The sequence below is a fragment of the Xenia sp. Carnegie-2017 genome, unplaced genomic scaffold, assembly GCF_021976095.1.
Source record: "Xenia sp. Carnegie-2017 unplaced genomic scaffold, XeniaSp_v1 HiC_scaffold_57, whole genome shotgun sequence".
Taxonomy (NCBI): domain Eukaryota; kingdom Metazoa; phylum Cnidaria; class Anthozoa; order Malacalcyonacea; family Xeniidae; genus Xenia; species Xenia sp. Carnegie-2017.
The window spans coordinates 26,666-40,603 of NW_025813523.1; the positions used below are offsets into that span (position 1 = coordinate 26,666).

The 13,938-nt window shown below is 33.6% G+C and overlaps 1 protein-coding gene across 1 annotated transcript; it reads right to left on the reverse strand.

Moving 5' to 3' along the window:
• Nucleotides 1-11,581: 11,581 nt before the first annotated feature.
• LOC124456601 lies at nt 11,582-13,540 on the reverse strand. Its single transcript, XM_047007010.1, has 3 exons — nt 13,185-13,540; nt 12,908-13,057; nt 11,582-11,835 (listed from the first exon to the last, which is right to left on the reverse strand). Exons 1-3 carry the CDS (start codon nt 13,461-13,463, stop codon nt 11,782-11,784), a joined length of 483 nt encoding a protein of 160 aa, XP_046862966.1. The 5' UTR covers nt 13,464-13,540; the 3' UTR covers nt 11,582-11,781.
• Between the last annotated feature and the right edge of the window lie 398 nt (nt 13,541-13,938).

Sequence of the window (13,938 nt, forward strand, 5' to 3'; positions counted from 1 at the left end):
AGTGATGTATAGCAACGTTTTAGTACTTTTAATACAACCAAGGGATGTATATTGCTCAATGGTATGCTTTTATATGAGTGTACAACATGAATATGCCTTTTTCATTGACAAACTTTTAAGAAAAACAAAAAAATTTGCTCAGGACAATGCAAATCATGAATTATAAATGTAAAACGCCAAACTAAATTCAATTTCTTCACAACGACAAACCTCGAAGGCAATTCCATTTCTATTGTCATATAACCATGTTTGTAAATGTTGATCGTCGAGGTTGGTATAGTCCTGAGAAGGACTCTTTTTGTTGTTGTTTACTGACGTTTCGACAACCTTAGTGGTAGTCATCTTTAGAGTCAACAAAAACAGTCCTTCTCAGGACTATACCAACTTGAACGATCGACATTTACAAACATGTAACGATACTCCCGGGTTCAAACCATTTACTTTATTACGTCATATAACCATGATGATTATCCAAGGTACATGCGTGTTGCGCTTTGACGCAGTAGTTTCAACTATTCATATAGTTATTTATGGATTGCGGACAAAAAGAATAAAATGCTGATTTCCCACAAAAAGAAGAAAATTCGTATTGTCCGAAAGACTTTGATTAAATGCTTGTAAGATGTATGAGTAGGTTATGCATGTCGGGATAGTATACTTTGAGTGTATCTAACTGTTGCGGGTAAAGTCGCGGGTATAAAAACCACTTTTTTTGTATGGAAAAGTTAGAAAGAAGTCAATGCTAAATGCTCAGAAACTCTTTATTTTTATGTATGCCCACTTGAATGTGCTCTATGAATCAAAGTTCTCTGCTGTCAACATGAAAATATATTACCGGTGCTTTATATATTTAATATATGAGTTTGTTATACTTATTAAAATATACAAAACGTGCGTTGTTAATAAAAGAGAAATTATTATTAGTTTTGAGGGCCGTTAAATTCTTTAACAATTGAAGTTTTAAAACCCAGTTCATAAATGACAAGATATGGTTTATTTATTAATGTAGCAATTTTCTCCTTTCCGCGTTAGCACAAAGCATTTATGTGTTTGTCAATTCCTTTTTGGGGCTGTATACTATCCTATTGTACGCGCAGTCAAAACAATTCTCAATTTTACTCAATATAACTTTTCAGCATCACAGATAATCTTAAACATTTTAAGATTTTACTTTCACAGCGTACTCACTCGCTACTTTCAAAATCTTCTTTTCAAACTTTCCTCAAACACAAGAACCAAATCATCTACTTTTCGGACGAAAACTACCCTTTACGTTGCGAAGCTTATGACACTCTCTGAAACTTGTTAAGTATTCCTTCCTACACCTAGACCAATAATGCTTTTCAATCTCGCTAAATACCTAAACTTACGCTTTACCTCTCATGCATCTTCGTCATTAATATTATGCAGAATTTGTTAGTCTGAAATAGATGTTAATCTTCGTCCAAACATAACAAGTGCAGGAGTTAGTACATCTACATTCACTTCATCTTTATGCACATAAGTCAATGGTCTAGAGTCTAACCTACCTTGTACCTCAATTAATGTTGTTAGCAAATCTTCCTTGTTCAATTTAGCGTTACCAAACACCTCCTCAGAAAAACTTTCACCAATGATACAGTTCTTTTAAAATGCACCCCACCTGAGTGGCTTCGCCAAATTAAACTTCCATATCAACCGATTACCTTCCAAATAGGATTTTACCTCCTTACTTTCATTAATCCCCTTCAACACTTTCTCGGTTGTTTTAAATGATTTGGCGTTATCCAAAACTATTAGCAAGGGTGCTCACATTCTAGCAGTAAATCTTCGCATGCAATTCAAAAAACAACGTGCACTTTAACTATCAACTAAATCAAGATAAATTGCTCTTGTAACACACCAGAAAAATAATGCGATGTATACTTTTACCATCTGTACACCTTCTTTTGAAAACCATGGACGAGCCCAACCTACATTAGAAATGGTGGTGAATACTGAATTCTAAAGTCTGGTAAGCCTGCTTGTATCGGTGTTCTATAAGCCTGTGCTTGATGTCTTCTACAAATCCTGAAATTTCCTATCACCTTCCTCATGATCTTTCTAGCTTGTGGTACCCTGGTAGCTGAACTAAGGTGCTCTTACGGCACTATCATGAACCTACTTGGGGCAATCTTTAATAATTGATTCGGTTAAGCGGTGATCCTTTGCTAATAAAATTGTTTCTCTAGCTTCTAGCTCAAAATCTGTTTTACTAAGTCTTCCTTTACATATAGCTATCCCATTATGCTCTATTAATTGTCTAACCAATTTATCATAGTCAATACGGTCATTAACTCTTTCTGAGCAAATCTAATCAACGCTCGTTCTTTCATTATCGGCTCTCTCGATTACTAAAGTTGCCAAATTTTACCACACAATAAAAAGTGTACCAGCTGTGTGTAAGCCAATGCTGTCTTCCCGACTTCCGCTAGACTTTTCACTGTAGTTTTCACCTCTTTTAGTATTGGCTAATCACAGTCGAGACCTAACAACCACTTCGGTCCCTTCCAACACAGTTCACTTTCCTTAAATTTTGATGCCGTAACGCCCGTAGAACCTAAGTCATCAGGGTTGTCTACACCAGGAAAATGTTTCCAATTATCCCTCCTCCTTAAGCTTAAAATTTCGTTAATTATATGGTGCACAAACTGTTTCCATTCCCCATTACCGATCCAGCACAATGCAATCATACTGCCCAAACTATAGTATGTACCACTCAACTGAACGTAACCTTTACGGCCAACTTCACTGTGCCCATCAACTGTGCTAATGTTCTGGCTGACATAAGTTCTGGTCTAGGAAATGTCTAACTAAGACCTAAGAGATCGAATAATCTTGCAAGTATAATTAGTATATTTTGTTTACTTGGGATGATATCCTTTCCTCTTTCCGCCAATTTCCAGTGCTTAAATACAAAGCGGTCCGACTTACACTCCCATCCAAATCGTAATACTTTTTCATGACATCTGCTGATACTATTTTCGCCAACTGAAGTAGTATACAGAGCGTTGCCGCTGGCACACTTCACCTTGAGAAAGCTTCGTTTCTGGCGCACCTCACAGTTTGAGAAGGAGTATACACAAATCTTAGCGCTCCCGCCCTAGCTAGCGCACGTATTTCTTGTAATTATGCTAACATAATGACAGCGAAGGTCAAACCCTGGACAACGGCTGGAGCCAAAGACAGCCGTCTGACCCCCCAGCGCCTGATCCCCCGGGCCTGCGCGGCCGGACGTCGGGTCTTTTATTTAGAGAGATATAATCTCATAGAGCATATCCAAACGTTTGACAGCCACGAGGCAGGGCAAGAACAAGTGTGCGTGGTTTTTTGCCCTGAAAGCTCACCACATGTGGGCGAAGCTCCATGGGTGAATACTGTTGATTTCATATGAAGTGATTAAGGGAAGGCGTTACAACCATGTCTTAAGTGTGGGGTCGGAACACAGGCAGAAAATATCCTTTGTCAAGCCTGTGGTGCGGATAGGCTGCATCATAAGCTCGTTTATAGCTAGAAACAAGCAAGAAAGAGATTTTCTAGAGTACTCGCCGAATTAATTTTGACATTTGAATTAATTTTGATTTAGAGAATTATCTCGCGTAGGATATAGCACTAAAATTTGCGACACTTGAGATGGATACTGTTGTTAATAAACTTCTGCAACTATATGACCAAGGTGTAATCGACGGACACGCGCTGAACGCCTCTCTTAAGGCTCTTCAATCTCCCGCTGAACGGACACCCACGCAAAGAAATGTCACTCCGCCTATCCCCAAACCGCACAAGGGCAGGCCTATCCCCAAACCACCCAAGCGCAGGCCTATCCCCAAACCACGCAAGTGCAGGCCTACTGAGCCTACTGATCATGAGATGGACGCATACATCAATGAGCTTCTGGCTGAATTTAAACCACGAAACCCCAAAAAGGATCCTCCCCCACCACCTACGGAACTTAAGTGGGATAAAAAGAAGGCCTTCAGCCATCATCTGAGAGCCTGGAAAATGCAGGTGACGAAGGGACACCATCCGAACGCGATTTGAATCAGAAGGTAAAGAATGAGAAGGCAATCGTCAACGTGAAAAACAAAGACGACGACTGCCTCCGTTGGTCTCTAAGGGCTGCGCTGTTTCTAGCAGCTAAAGACGCGCAACAAACGGGCAAGTATCCCACTGAAGGCGGCCTTGACTTTGCGGGAGTGAGCCCACCCACACCACTCTCCAGCTTGAACGAGTAGAGCGTCAGAATGACCTTGCTCTCGACGTTCATGGTTGGGAAGGCGGCGTCGTTCCTTGCCTTCTGAGCAAAGTAGAGAGACCTTGCAAGACTGTGAATCTCTTCCTCGTCTAGGATTCGAAAAACCTCGAGAAACACCACCAAACTTGGATCAAGAACTTTAACTGCCTTCTCAACCAGAGTGGCCACCATAAGCTGCACTTCTGTAAACGTTGTGTTCACGGCTTCACCAGGCAGGATTTGTTGGAAGAGCATAAGCCTGAATGTCGAGGCATCAACCAGGCCGCAGTTCCCATCAGAATGCCAACCCCCGGAAAATACGACAAAATCCGCTTTGAGAACTACCGCAAGCAGCTCAAAGTGACCTTCATAATCTACGCAGACTTGGAGAGCCTGTTTTGTAAGACCGAGGGCCCCGCGCTTAACACAGAAAAGAGCGTCACCCAGTGAACTTCCAGACACGAAGCATGCGGCTACTCATTCATAGTCGTTCGTTCCGATGGTGAAACGCAGCCGCTGCAGCTTTACCGTGAGCCTGACACGGCCAAGCATTTCCTTGAAGCGCTCCAAGATGAAGAGCGTAAGATCAAGACGATGTTGGCTAACCCCGAGCCTATGTACATGACAGGAAAAGACTGGGGGAGCCATAAGAAAGCCTCGAATTGTCACTTGTGTAGCAAGCCCCTCGAAGGACATTCTGTACGAGACCACTACACATACATTCTACATCGAGCACAACATACTTGTGCCAATCATGAAAAACAACCTTATTATTTTTAACAAAGAAAAATCTTGGAACAATTTTATTATATGTATTACAAAAAAAAATTTTTGACATGGGGTGACCTTAATACTATTCTTGTGTTCAAAAAAATTACTAAACAGATGTTTTTTGAAAGCAATCTGCAGATTTTAAAAATATATTAATTCCGTGCATTGAATAGAAAAATTTCTTTCTTTCTTAGAGTTCGAATAACATTTTAAACATGTATCTTTATTTTTACATATATGAAAATCTACATACTCATTAAATTTTGAATAATGCATGCATTTAAAGCAAAATATATTTAGTTTTACATTAGAAAATACTTTAGGACTTAAGATTCAATCCTAGTGAGAATCATTTAACCATAAAAAAATAATTTTGTCACTTATATTAAAGGATTCGTGATTAGTCTCTTTTGAACCATAAATTATTGTATCTAATTTATCTTTTAAAAATGGCCAAACAAAAATTATCTTTTTTTAAATAGTTTTAGTAAATTATATTTAGTTTGTTAATGGAAAAACTTCCCTTTGGTAAATTAGTTTCTTTATAGAATGTTTCAACTTCGTCTTAAGGAACTATTTTAGCAACCGATTTATTAATTTTATTTATTTTAGATGGTTTATCGTCACTATTCATAAACCTATTTCCTATTAATACAGCAAAAGAAAAAAAATAATTCTTAGTTTGAATTTGTAACTTTTCACACTTAATTTGCAAAATGCAATTTATAATCTCTCTTTGATGCTCAAAACTCGACAATTTGTTTCACCCCCTCTCCCTACTATCATCATCAGGATTTAAGTTATAAATAAGATTTTGGTTTTGTTTTTCCGAATTGGTCTTTTTCCTAAATGAGATTTTTTCATTTTTACATTAATTTGGAATAATCATAATACATACATTAGTTTCCCAATCGTTATTTAAAAATTCTGAAATATTACTTTGTAAATAATTTTCAATAAAATCTAATTATCTCTTTATATTGATTTCATTTCAAGGTAATAAGGCTGTCGAAAAAGGTGCTAACTGAGCTTTTTTGAAAGATAATCTAACTAAATCATTCTCAGAGCTTACAGACAATTTTGGTATATTGAGCAAATATTGTAATATTTTTGAAAATTGTTTCAAAAAATCTATTAAATTTTTGAATTGTATTTTTTATAAAAATTTACTACGTGCGATCCTTAACTTCACCATTTAACTTAAAAATTGTTCTTTTATATTTTAAATCAATAAATTTTTTATTTTTTTTGATGTATTCAATTTTTGCGCCAATTTTTGAATGAAATAAATTAACTATATTCATTATTTTACTATTTGAAATAATTTTAATTTTTTTCTTTTGTCTTTGTCAATTTCTTTATTTTTTATTTTTGACATGATTTTCTTTTTCTTTATCTTTTTCTTTATTTTTTTTATCTTTTTTTTTTCTTCACTATGTACATTATCATGACCATTAATTTCATTTTGGAACCTTTTATACACATACAGTTTAGATTTGATTTTATAAGCTGTGTATCGTTGGGTGGTTTACACATGGAATTGCCAATTACTAAAATTAATTAATTAATAAAATGGCTGGAAAAACACTATGTTATATAGACTTTCATTTACTTTTAAATAAAAATGAAAAATAAAAAACAAAAATACTGAAAGAGCCAGTACTATTTCTACCTATGAAATAAGCGAAAACAATAATTGTATTTTATTCTCACCTTTCTTATTTCAACAATCAATTCAAGATTGAAAATCAGATAATAATGATGATAATTCTGTAACGTATTGCGACGTTAATACAATAAAATATATTTTTTTTCGCTTAAAAAAGAATTATATAATATCGAATTAAATCATTCTGATATATGTTTTAAAATTGAGAAATGAATGAAATATATTGAAAGAAATACTGAACTTTATGATGGAATAAGATTAATTTACAAAAATAAAAGAAAGTATACCAAAGATGCAACAATGTGATGGAGTTACTTTAAAGATGTTATAAAAAATTTTAATGACCAATTTATGTTGGATTCACTTGGAAATTTAATTTAAGAGTTAAAATACTCCTAACAGTGGTAAAGGATTATTTGCATATAAAAATTCAATTTCAAAAAACAAAATAATTGCTAATTACGCTGGAAGACATCTTAACTTAAGCCAAGTAAATAGAAAATATGGTGATGGGTGAGCCGAATATGCAATTTGCGATAAAGGAAAATGTTTTTGTGCTAATGAAACAACTGATGGTGCAGCAAGATATGCAAACGATGCTCGTCGTTCACGCTTTAAAACAATTCGTTTTATTTATGAAAAATTTCAATTATCTTATGAAATCATCAGAAAACATTTAACTACATCAATTAATATTCTCTAATTATGGCAAAGAATATTAGAAGAAAAAATTAAAAAAGTGAAATATTTTGTGTATAAATAATATATTTATTAAAAAAAATTTTATTACATAAATGTTTTTTCAATGAATTCATTAAGTACACAAAATTCAAAAAATTCTTTACATGATATATAAATTTATACACCAATAGCAAATTGAAATAAACCCCCACACTGTAAATCCAAATAAAAAATACCTTTTTTTACAAAAGGAGAATCATGCAAATAAATTTTAAAATGATCATATAATATAATATCGTGTTTTTTTGAGAAACTAAAATAATAATAAGGACTTTATTTGAAGAGGGGGACACGTAACAGCTGAAAAGCTGACAAACCTGTGGCCCTCTAACTAGATTATACAGCATTACAAAAAACTGATAAATGAATAAATATATAAATAATTACTAAATTCTATGATAAAAATAGCAGGACACATAAAAAATATTCAGAAAGATAAAATTAATTTATAAAAAATTAAAATTAAAATTAGGTAGTGTGCTATTGCTTAATATTGTTTCAAAGTTGTCCAGGTTTTTATATGAACTTATAAAATGCTTTTTCACAGCTGTCTTGAATAGATTTGTACTAGGCTTTTTTTTGATATCATGGGGAAGGCTGCTCCATAACTTGACTGCGTTAACACTGAATGCCTTGCCACCATCGTTATTTCTTAGGTATTTGGGACACACTAAATTTAAATTGCCATGTCTCGTGGACCTATTGTCAACAGAACTGTTCGTATTGAACAAATCTTTGATATCATGGCACATTTGTTTAGTTTTATTTCGTCAAAAAAAAGGCAACCAGCCTAGTTTAGTGTTGTTTAGTGTTGTTTACTAAAGTTTACAACACTTCTAGAATAAGGGTCTACTCCAAGAATTACTCGGGCAGCCCTTTTCTGTAACCTTAGAGACAGTGGAGTTCTTTAACGTCGCAGGTATTCCAAACCATGCTCCCTTACATAAGGACGGGTTTAATCAAAGCGTTGTAGTATAAAAGTCTTTCTTTTATTGGAAGGTATCTCTTTATCTTTTTCAATAAACCAATAAGCAGAGAAAGCTTGGCCTTTAGACTAGAAATGTGGTCACTAAATGTAAGATCTTGATCGAGTGTTACACCAAGCAATTTATAAGAGGTTACTTGTTCTATTTCAGCCCCATCTACGGTTACTGACAGGTGATTGCCATCAACTAATGATGAATGTAGCCTCTTTCCGGTGATAAGTAATGCTTTGGTTTTAACAGCGTTTAGGACCATCCCATTTTCGCAATAATTATATCTACAAGGAAAATCTTCATTAAATAATAACAACATTATGTACTGTATATAAAAATTACCTCCCTCCTAATAGGTAGATATTAAATAAATGTGTTCAAAGTTTTCATAATCCCAACAACGTATACACCCTAATGTCCCATACAATTTTTGAATAAAATCTATTTTTTTATTGTTTTCTTTTTTGGAATGAAGTTTAAAGAATTTTGAATAAATTTAATTCTTATCTAATTTTTTTATTTTTTTAAAAATTGGTTTTCGATGGGGCTCTTTTCGATCTTAATAAATAACTGCATACAAAATGCAACCGACATAAAAAAGGATGGCCACGATTTTCCATCAATAAAATAGCAAATATCGATAATAAATCCATATCATTGAAATATAGAAACGAAATTATAAACGTTGGGTAAAATGTACAGTTTTTTCCATCAGATAATCATCAAAAAAAGTGTCAATTCATTTTTATTCCTTTCATGATTTTTTTTTACTTTATCTGCAAAAAAATACTAACAAAAATAATAAAAAATATAAAACCATTTAAAAATGAAACAATTGATTTTTAATTGCACATTTCTTTATATACATTGTATAGTTCGAGTTCATATCAACTCAAGGTTTGTATTGATTATAATAAAAATTACAATTGTGTCAACATTTATCAGCGAAAAAAAGGTAAGAAGTTCCAATTTTTTTAGAAAATAGATAAAAAAAGAAATTTGATTTTTTTTTAATAAAATATAAGAAATGTTCATTTTTTTCTATTTATTTACTAAAAAAATTAATATAAAATACCTTAATATCATATTAGGGGAAGGTAAGCATATTGGTGTTGAATAAAGAAAGGTGGAAAAAGATGATATGTATGACGTGCATGACCTTCCCAAAAACAAAGTTGGATTATTTGCAAATCTGACATTTGTAAAGTCAACATTTCGTGAATTTAATAATTTTACTTCAAACCATCTTTCTCCTCTAAAAAGATGTAAACAATCATTATGTACAAAATGTAATTATTGTGAAATTGAATCTTCTGTAGAATCAAAAGTTTTTTCTGTATTTAAAAAAATAATACCATTTTTATATGGAAAAATAAATAAAATGGAAGAAAAACTTGCAGAGAAAAATGATGAATTTATAAATCTTTTAAGAATGGAATTTGAGTTTAATATGAAATAAATGTACGAAAAAAATGGAAAAGAATATGGAAAATTGGAAAAAGACATAAAATAAGACTTTTTTTAAATTAATTTAGTAGAATATAGTGCATAAGTATTACCTAATACTTTTTAAAATAAAATTATTACAAAAATATTTATGTGGAATTAGTTTTGTAAAAAAAACAAAAGAAAGTAAAAGGAAAAGAAAACCATAAAAGAAAGCCTCACAATATTTGTTTACTAATAATCATTGTGAGGCTTGCTTTCATGGTATTATTTACAATGTGTCAAAGAAACTGATAAATGCATCAAGACGCAATAAAAAACAAAATACTAAACCACTAAACTCTTTTAACTATTTTGAACCTCACTCTGATAAATTTCATAATGCAAAATATGATTGCTTTAAGAAAAAAAAGTATTACTTAAAGGATCATTTTCTTTGCAGGGGAAAAATTGTTCATTGGGTGCAAAATTAAAAAGAAAGAATTTCAACGCAACAAATTATCGTTTCGTGAAAACGAAAATTTAAAGATGGATTTCAAAATAGCAAATACCATGGTGAATGGTGATAATAACAACGTAATAGTTCTTAAAAGAACTGTTTTCAACCAGAACATTAACCCAACAATTCAAAGGAGCCGTTATTTTCAGCTAGAATAAGACACTATGCATTTCGGCAGACTATTTGTCAGTTGTCAACGTCTGCTAAATGAGACCCTCCAAATAATGCCATATTTTTAATGTTACAAAAGGTCAATGTCATCTCTATTTTTAGAGATGACACTTAAAACAGAGACTTATTAAACACGTAATCGTTTTGTCGGCAAAGGACAGGATTAATCAATATAATTAATACCGACTCCATGACGCGTATCTGGAAAAACGAGCGACAATTTTAAATAATTTTAAAGTTTTCATCAGAATAAGCATTGGGACAGCGAGTGTTGCATAAAAGATGTTTTCCAATCGCTGAATCATATAGAATTGGATTTTCACTTTCACACCCACGTTTTGGTAGCTGTCGTAAAGGAAAAGATTTATTCCTGACAGAAGCTGGTACATGCTGTACTATTCTTTCACTCAACCTTTGAGAAGTCCTACCTACATAGTGAGCATCACATTCACATTTAAAGTCGCAGACTACATTGCACAGTAAAAAGAAAAGGGCCATTTTAGCCCCATGAGGTCGTTTTGGCTTTTGAAATTGCTAGCCGTATTGGCTAACGATAAGGGCTAAAACAGACAATAGAGCCGTTTTGGCTCCATGAGGGTTGTTTTTGCTCTACAATTGGTGCCAAAATAGAAATATACGGGCCAATTCGGCCCCATGAGGTCGTTTTGGATTTTGAAATTGCTAGCCATATTGGCTAACAATGAGAGCTAAAACAGACAAGAGGGGCCGTTTTGGCTCCATGAGGGTTGTTTTTGCTCTACAACTGGTGCCAAATTGGTTCGAGAGCAACTTGATGACTGCATCGAATCGGGTGACACAATACAAATATGGCGGCCAACTATTTCATGATGCGTTTCGATTGCTGTTTTCACTATGATAACGGCCGTAGATGACTATGATATTGCAGGAAAAATAATATTCTATTATCATTCAAAGTATAGAGTTTTTGAAGACGACCATTTGCTTTGTTTGTAATGGTTTTTAAAGTGATTCAATTGTCGTAGGAGTGAACGGCAGAAAACAAATTATGTCAGGTATTGTCTAGTACGAATGTATTTTTTGCATTTTAGCAGTTTTAATTGCTTTTGAACAAACTAAATCACATATTATGACAAAGATATGATATTTTAGTTCTCAAAAAATTTTTGATAGGCAATATTTCACAATGTGATGATATTTATTATGAACATACACACTGCATCTTTTAAATCAGTAAATATAGGTCTCCTTGCAATTGAAATCAGTTGTATTGCTTTCAGCTGCGACCGATATCGTGGTAAAATGTTACCCAATGTGTAGTAAACAAGTCCTATGTCAAATATAGAGAAAACAAGCAAATTAGTTTAGAATATTTTTAAAGTTGATTTGCAATTTGTGTTTTGTGAACATGACCTCATTTGTGCAACACTTTGTGGCAACACTTTGCTGCAACACTTTGGACAAAAAAGTCAAAATTATAGTAAATTAATTAGGGAGGAAAGGATTAGGTCAGACAATAAATCTGATATAATCTGCAAAGATTAATAAATGTGGCTGATGTAGACCTATAAGTACTGCACCTAGTTTATGTTTTCCTGTCTTGCTTCCCAGGGGATTGACAATTTCTACTTCATCATAATATAATATAATTTGAAGAGCAGTAGGATCGATGGAAAACAAAGGATGGCTTTTAAATTCATTGCCATCACAATAATCTGATAACAGCCCATCTTGTCTTTGGTGTGAATGCAAGACCTAAATAAGTATATATATATATATATATATATAGGTAAGGAGAAGAAAATACACAAAAACTACAATTTCATCCCGACAAGCCTGTTTCGTGATTGCTCACTCTTCAGGGGATTTAATACTTTGTTTATATATATATAGGAAGTTATATATATATAAATGGGATATATATATATAGGAAGTTTATAATTTATGATTTTCCGTATAAAACAGTGCTCGATGCCCGAGAGCAGAGCGTAAATATTGGTAAGGAGAAGAAAATACACAAAAACTACAATTTCATCCCGACAAGCCTGTTTCGTGATTGAGCAATCACGAAACAGGCTTGTTGGGATGAAATTGTAGCCATTTTCTTCTCCACCACTATATATATATATATATATATATATACAAAATGTATAACAATGTGCCCTCCCGGCTATCACCACAGTAAAATGGTGACTCCTGCACTTGGGACACAGGACGTACGGTTTATATATGTATATCATTTATATTCTTGAAATAAGTTTGTTAAAAAATTGAAGCATTGGAGTGCCCAAATGGTGAAAAAATATTGTGAACAAACATAAATTTGGGCAGAAAAGCCAGTCAGCTGCTATATCTAGAATAGCATGCTGTGTATGTCACTAGTTTATTTATGTTTAAGTAACCTGATCTAATATGGCTGGATCTTGCAGCATTTGCTCAAGGCTCTTAAGAAGAGGAATTTCGATGACTTCATCTTGTTTTGGGACTGTTCTTCTTCCAACACCAATTCTTTTCTGAACATGGGTGATTCCCAAGACCCTTTGTTTTGGTTCCTTCGGGAAAAACAAAGATTTAAAATGACAATTAAAAACACTTGAAAAAAATTTGACATGGCAGATAAATGCTTTTATAAACAAAGTATGAATTTCTGTCTATAGGTCTAATTTACTGAAAACCTACAACCACTCCCATAACATCTCTAAAAAAGTTATCTTGTTGCCATTTGCTTTCCATTCCCAGGAAAGGATTGGTCACGACATTTTCCTCCATGAATACATTTTCCAGCAATTCGCAGACGTCTGGCATGTCGTCATTTTCAAGCAATGATAACAGACGACATTTCACTAATTCAAGGGAATTTTGGACGATGGAAGTAGTATTTCTGACGATAGTATTTACTGCTTTTTGAGATAGTTTATGCATTTCTTTAGTTTCTAACAGAAACCGGGCGTTCATCATCCTGATATTCTCCTCTTTGTGGCATATATCGATGTTTGCACCACCATAATCATAGTCTTGAGTAATGTCATTAACTTTTCCTGGCTCACTATTGCGATCTTCATTGGCTTCGCTCATATTTATTTCATGATTACCATTTTTAAAAGAATTTTCATCAATGAAATTATTCAATATATTTGCATGCTTTCTGCGCAAATGAGATTTGTAGCCTTCGAAGGTGTAATAAATACTTGCACAACGTGGTGCCTGAGAAATAACGTGAAAGTTATCCTCAAATTTGTGGTACCGTTTTAAATGATTTCGTAACAATGCCAGCGTTGAAAAGCTCGAAAGGCACATTGAGCAAGTACAAGCCATTTTTCTAAAACTCGCTAAGTCACTTCATATGGAAAAGCTCAACACATGCCTTGCACGTGAATCACTGTGCAAGCCAGCCGCGCACGCGCAATCGCCGCAATGGTCTATTTTATCTTTT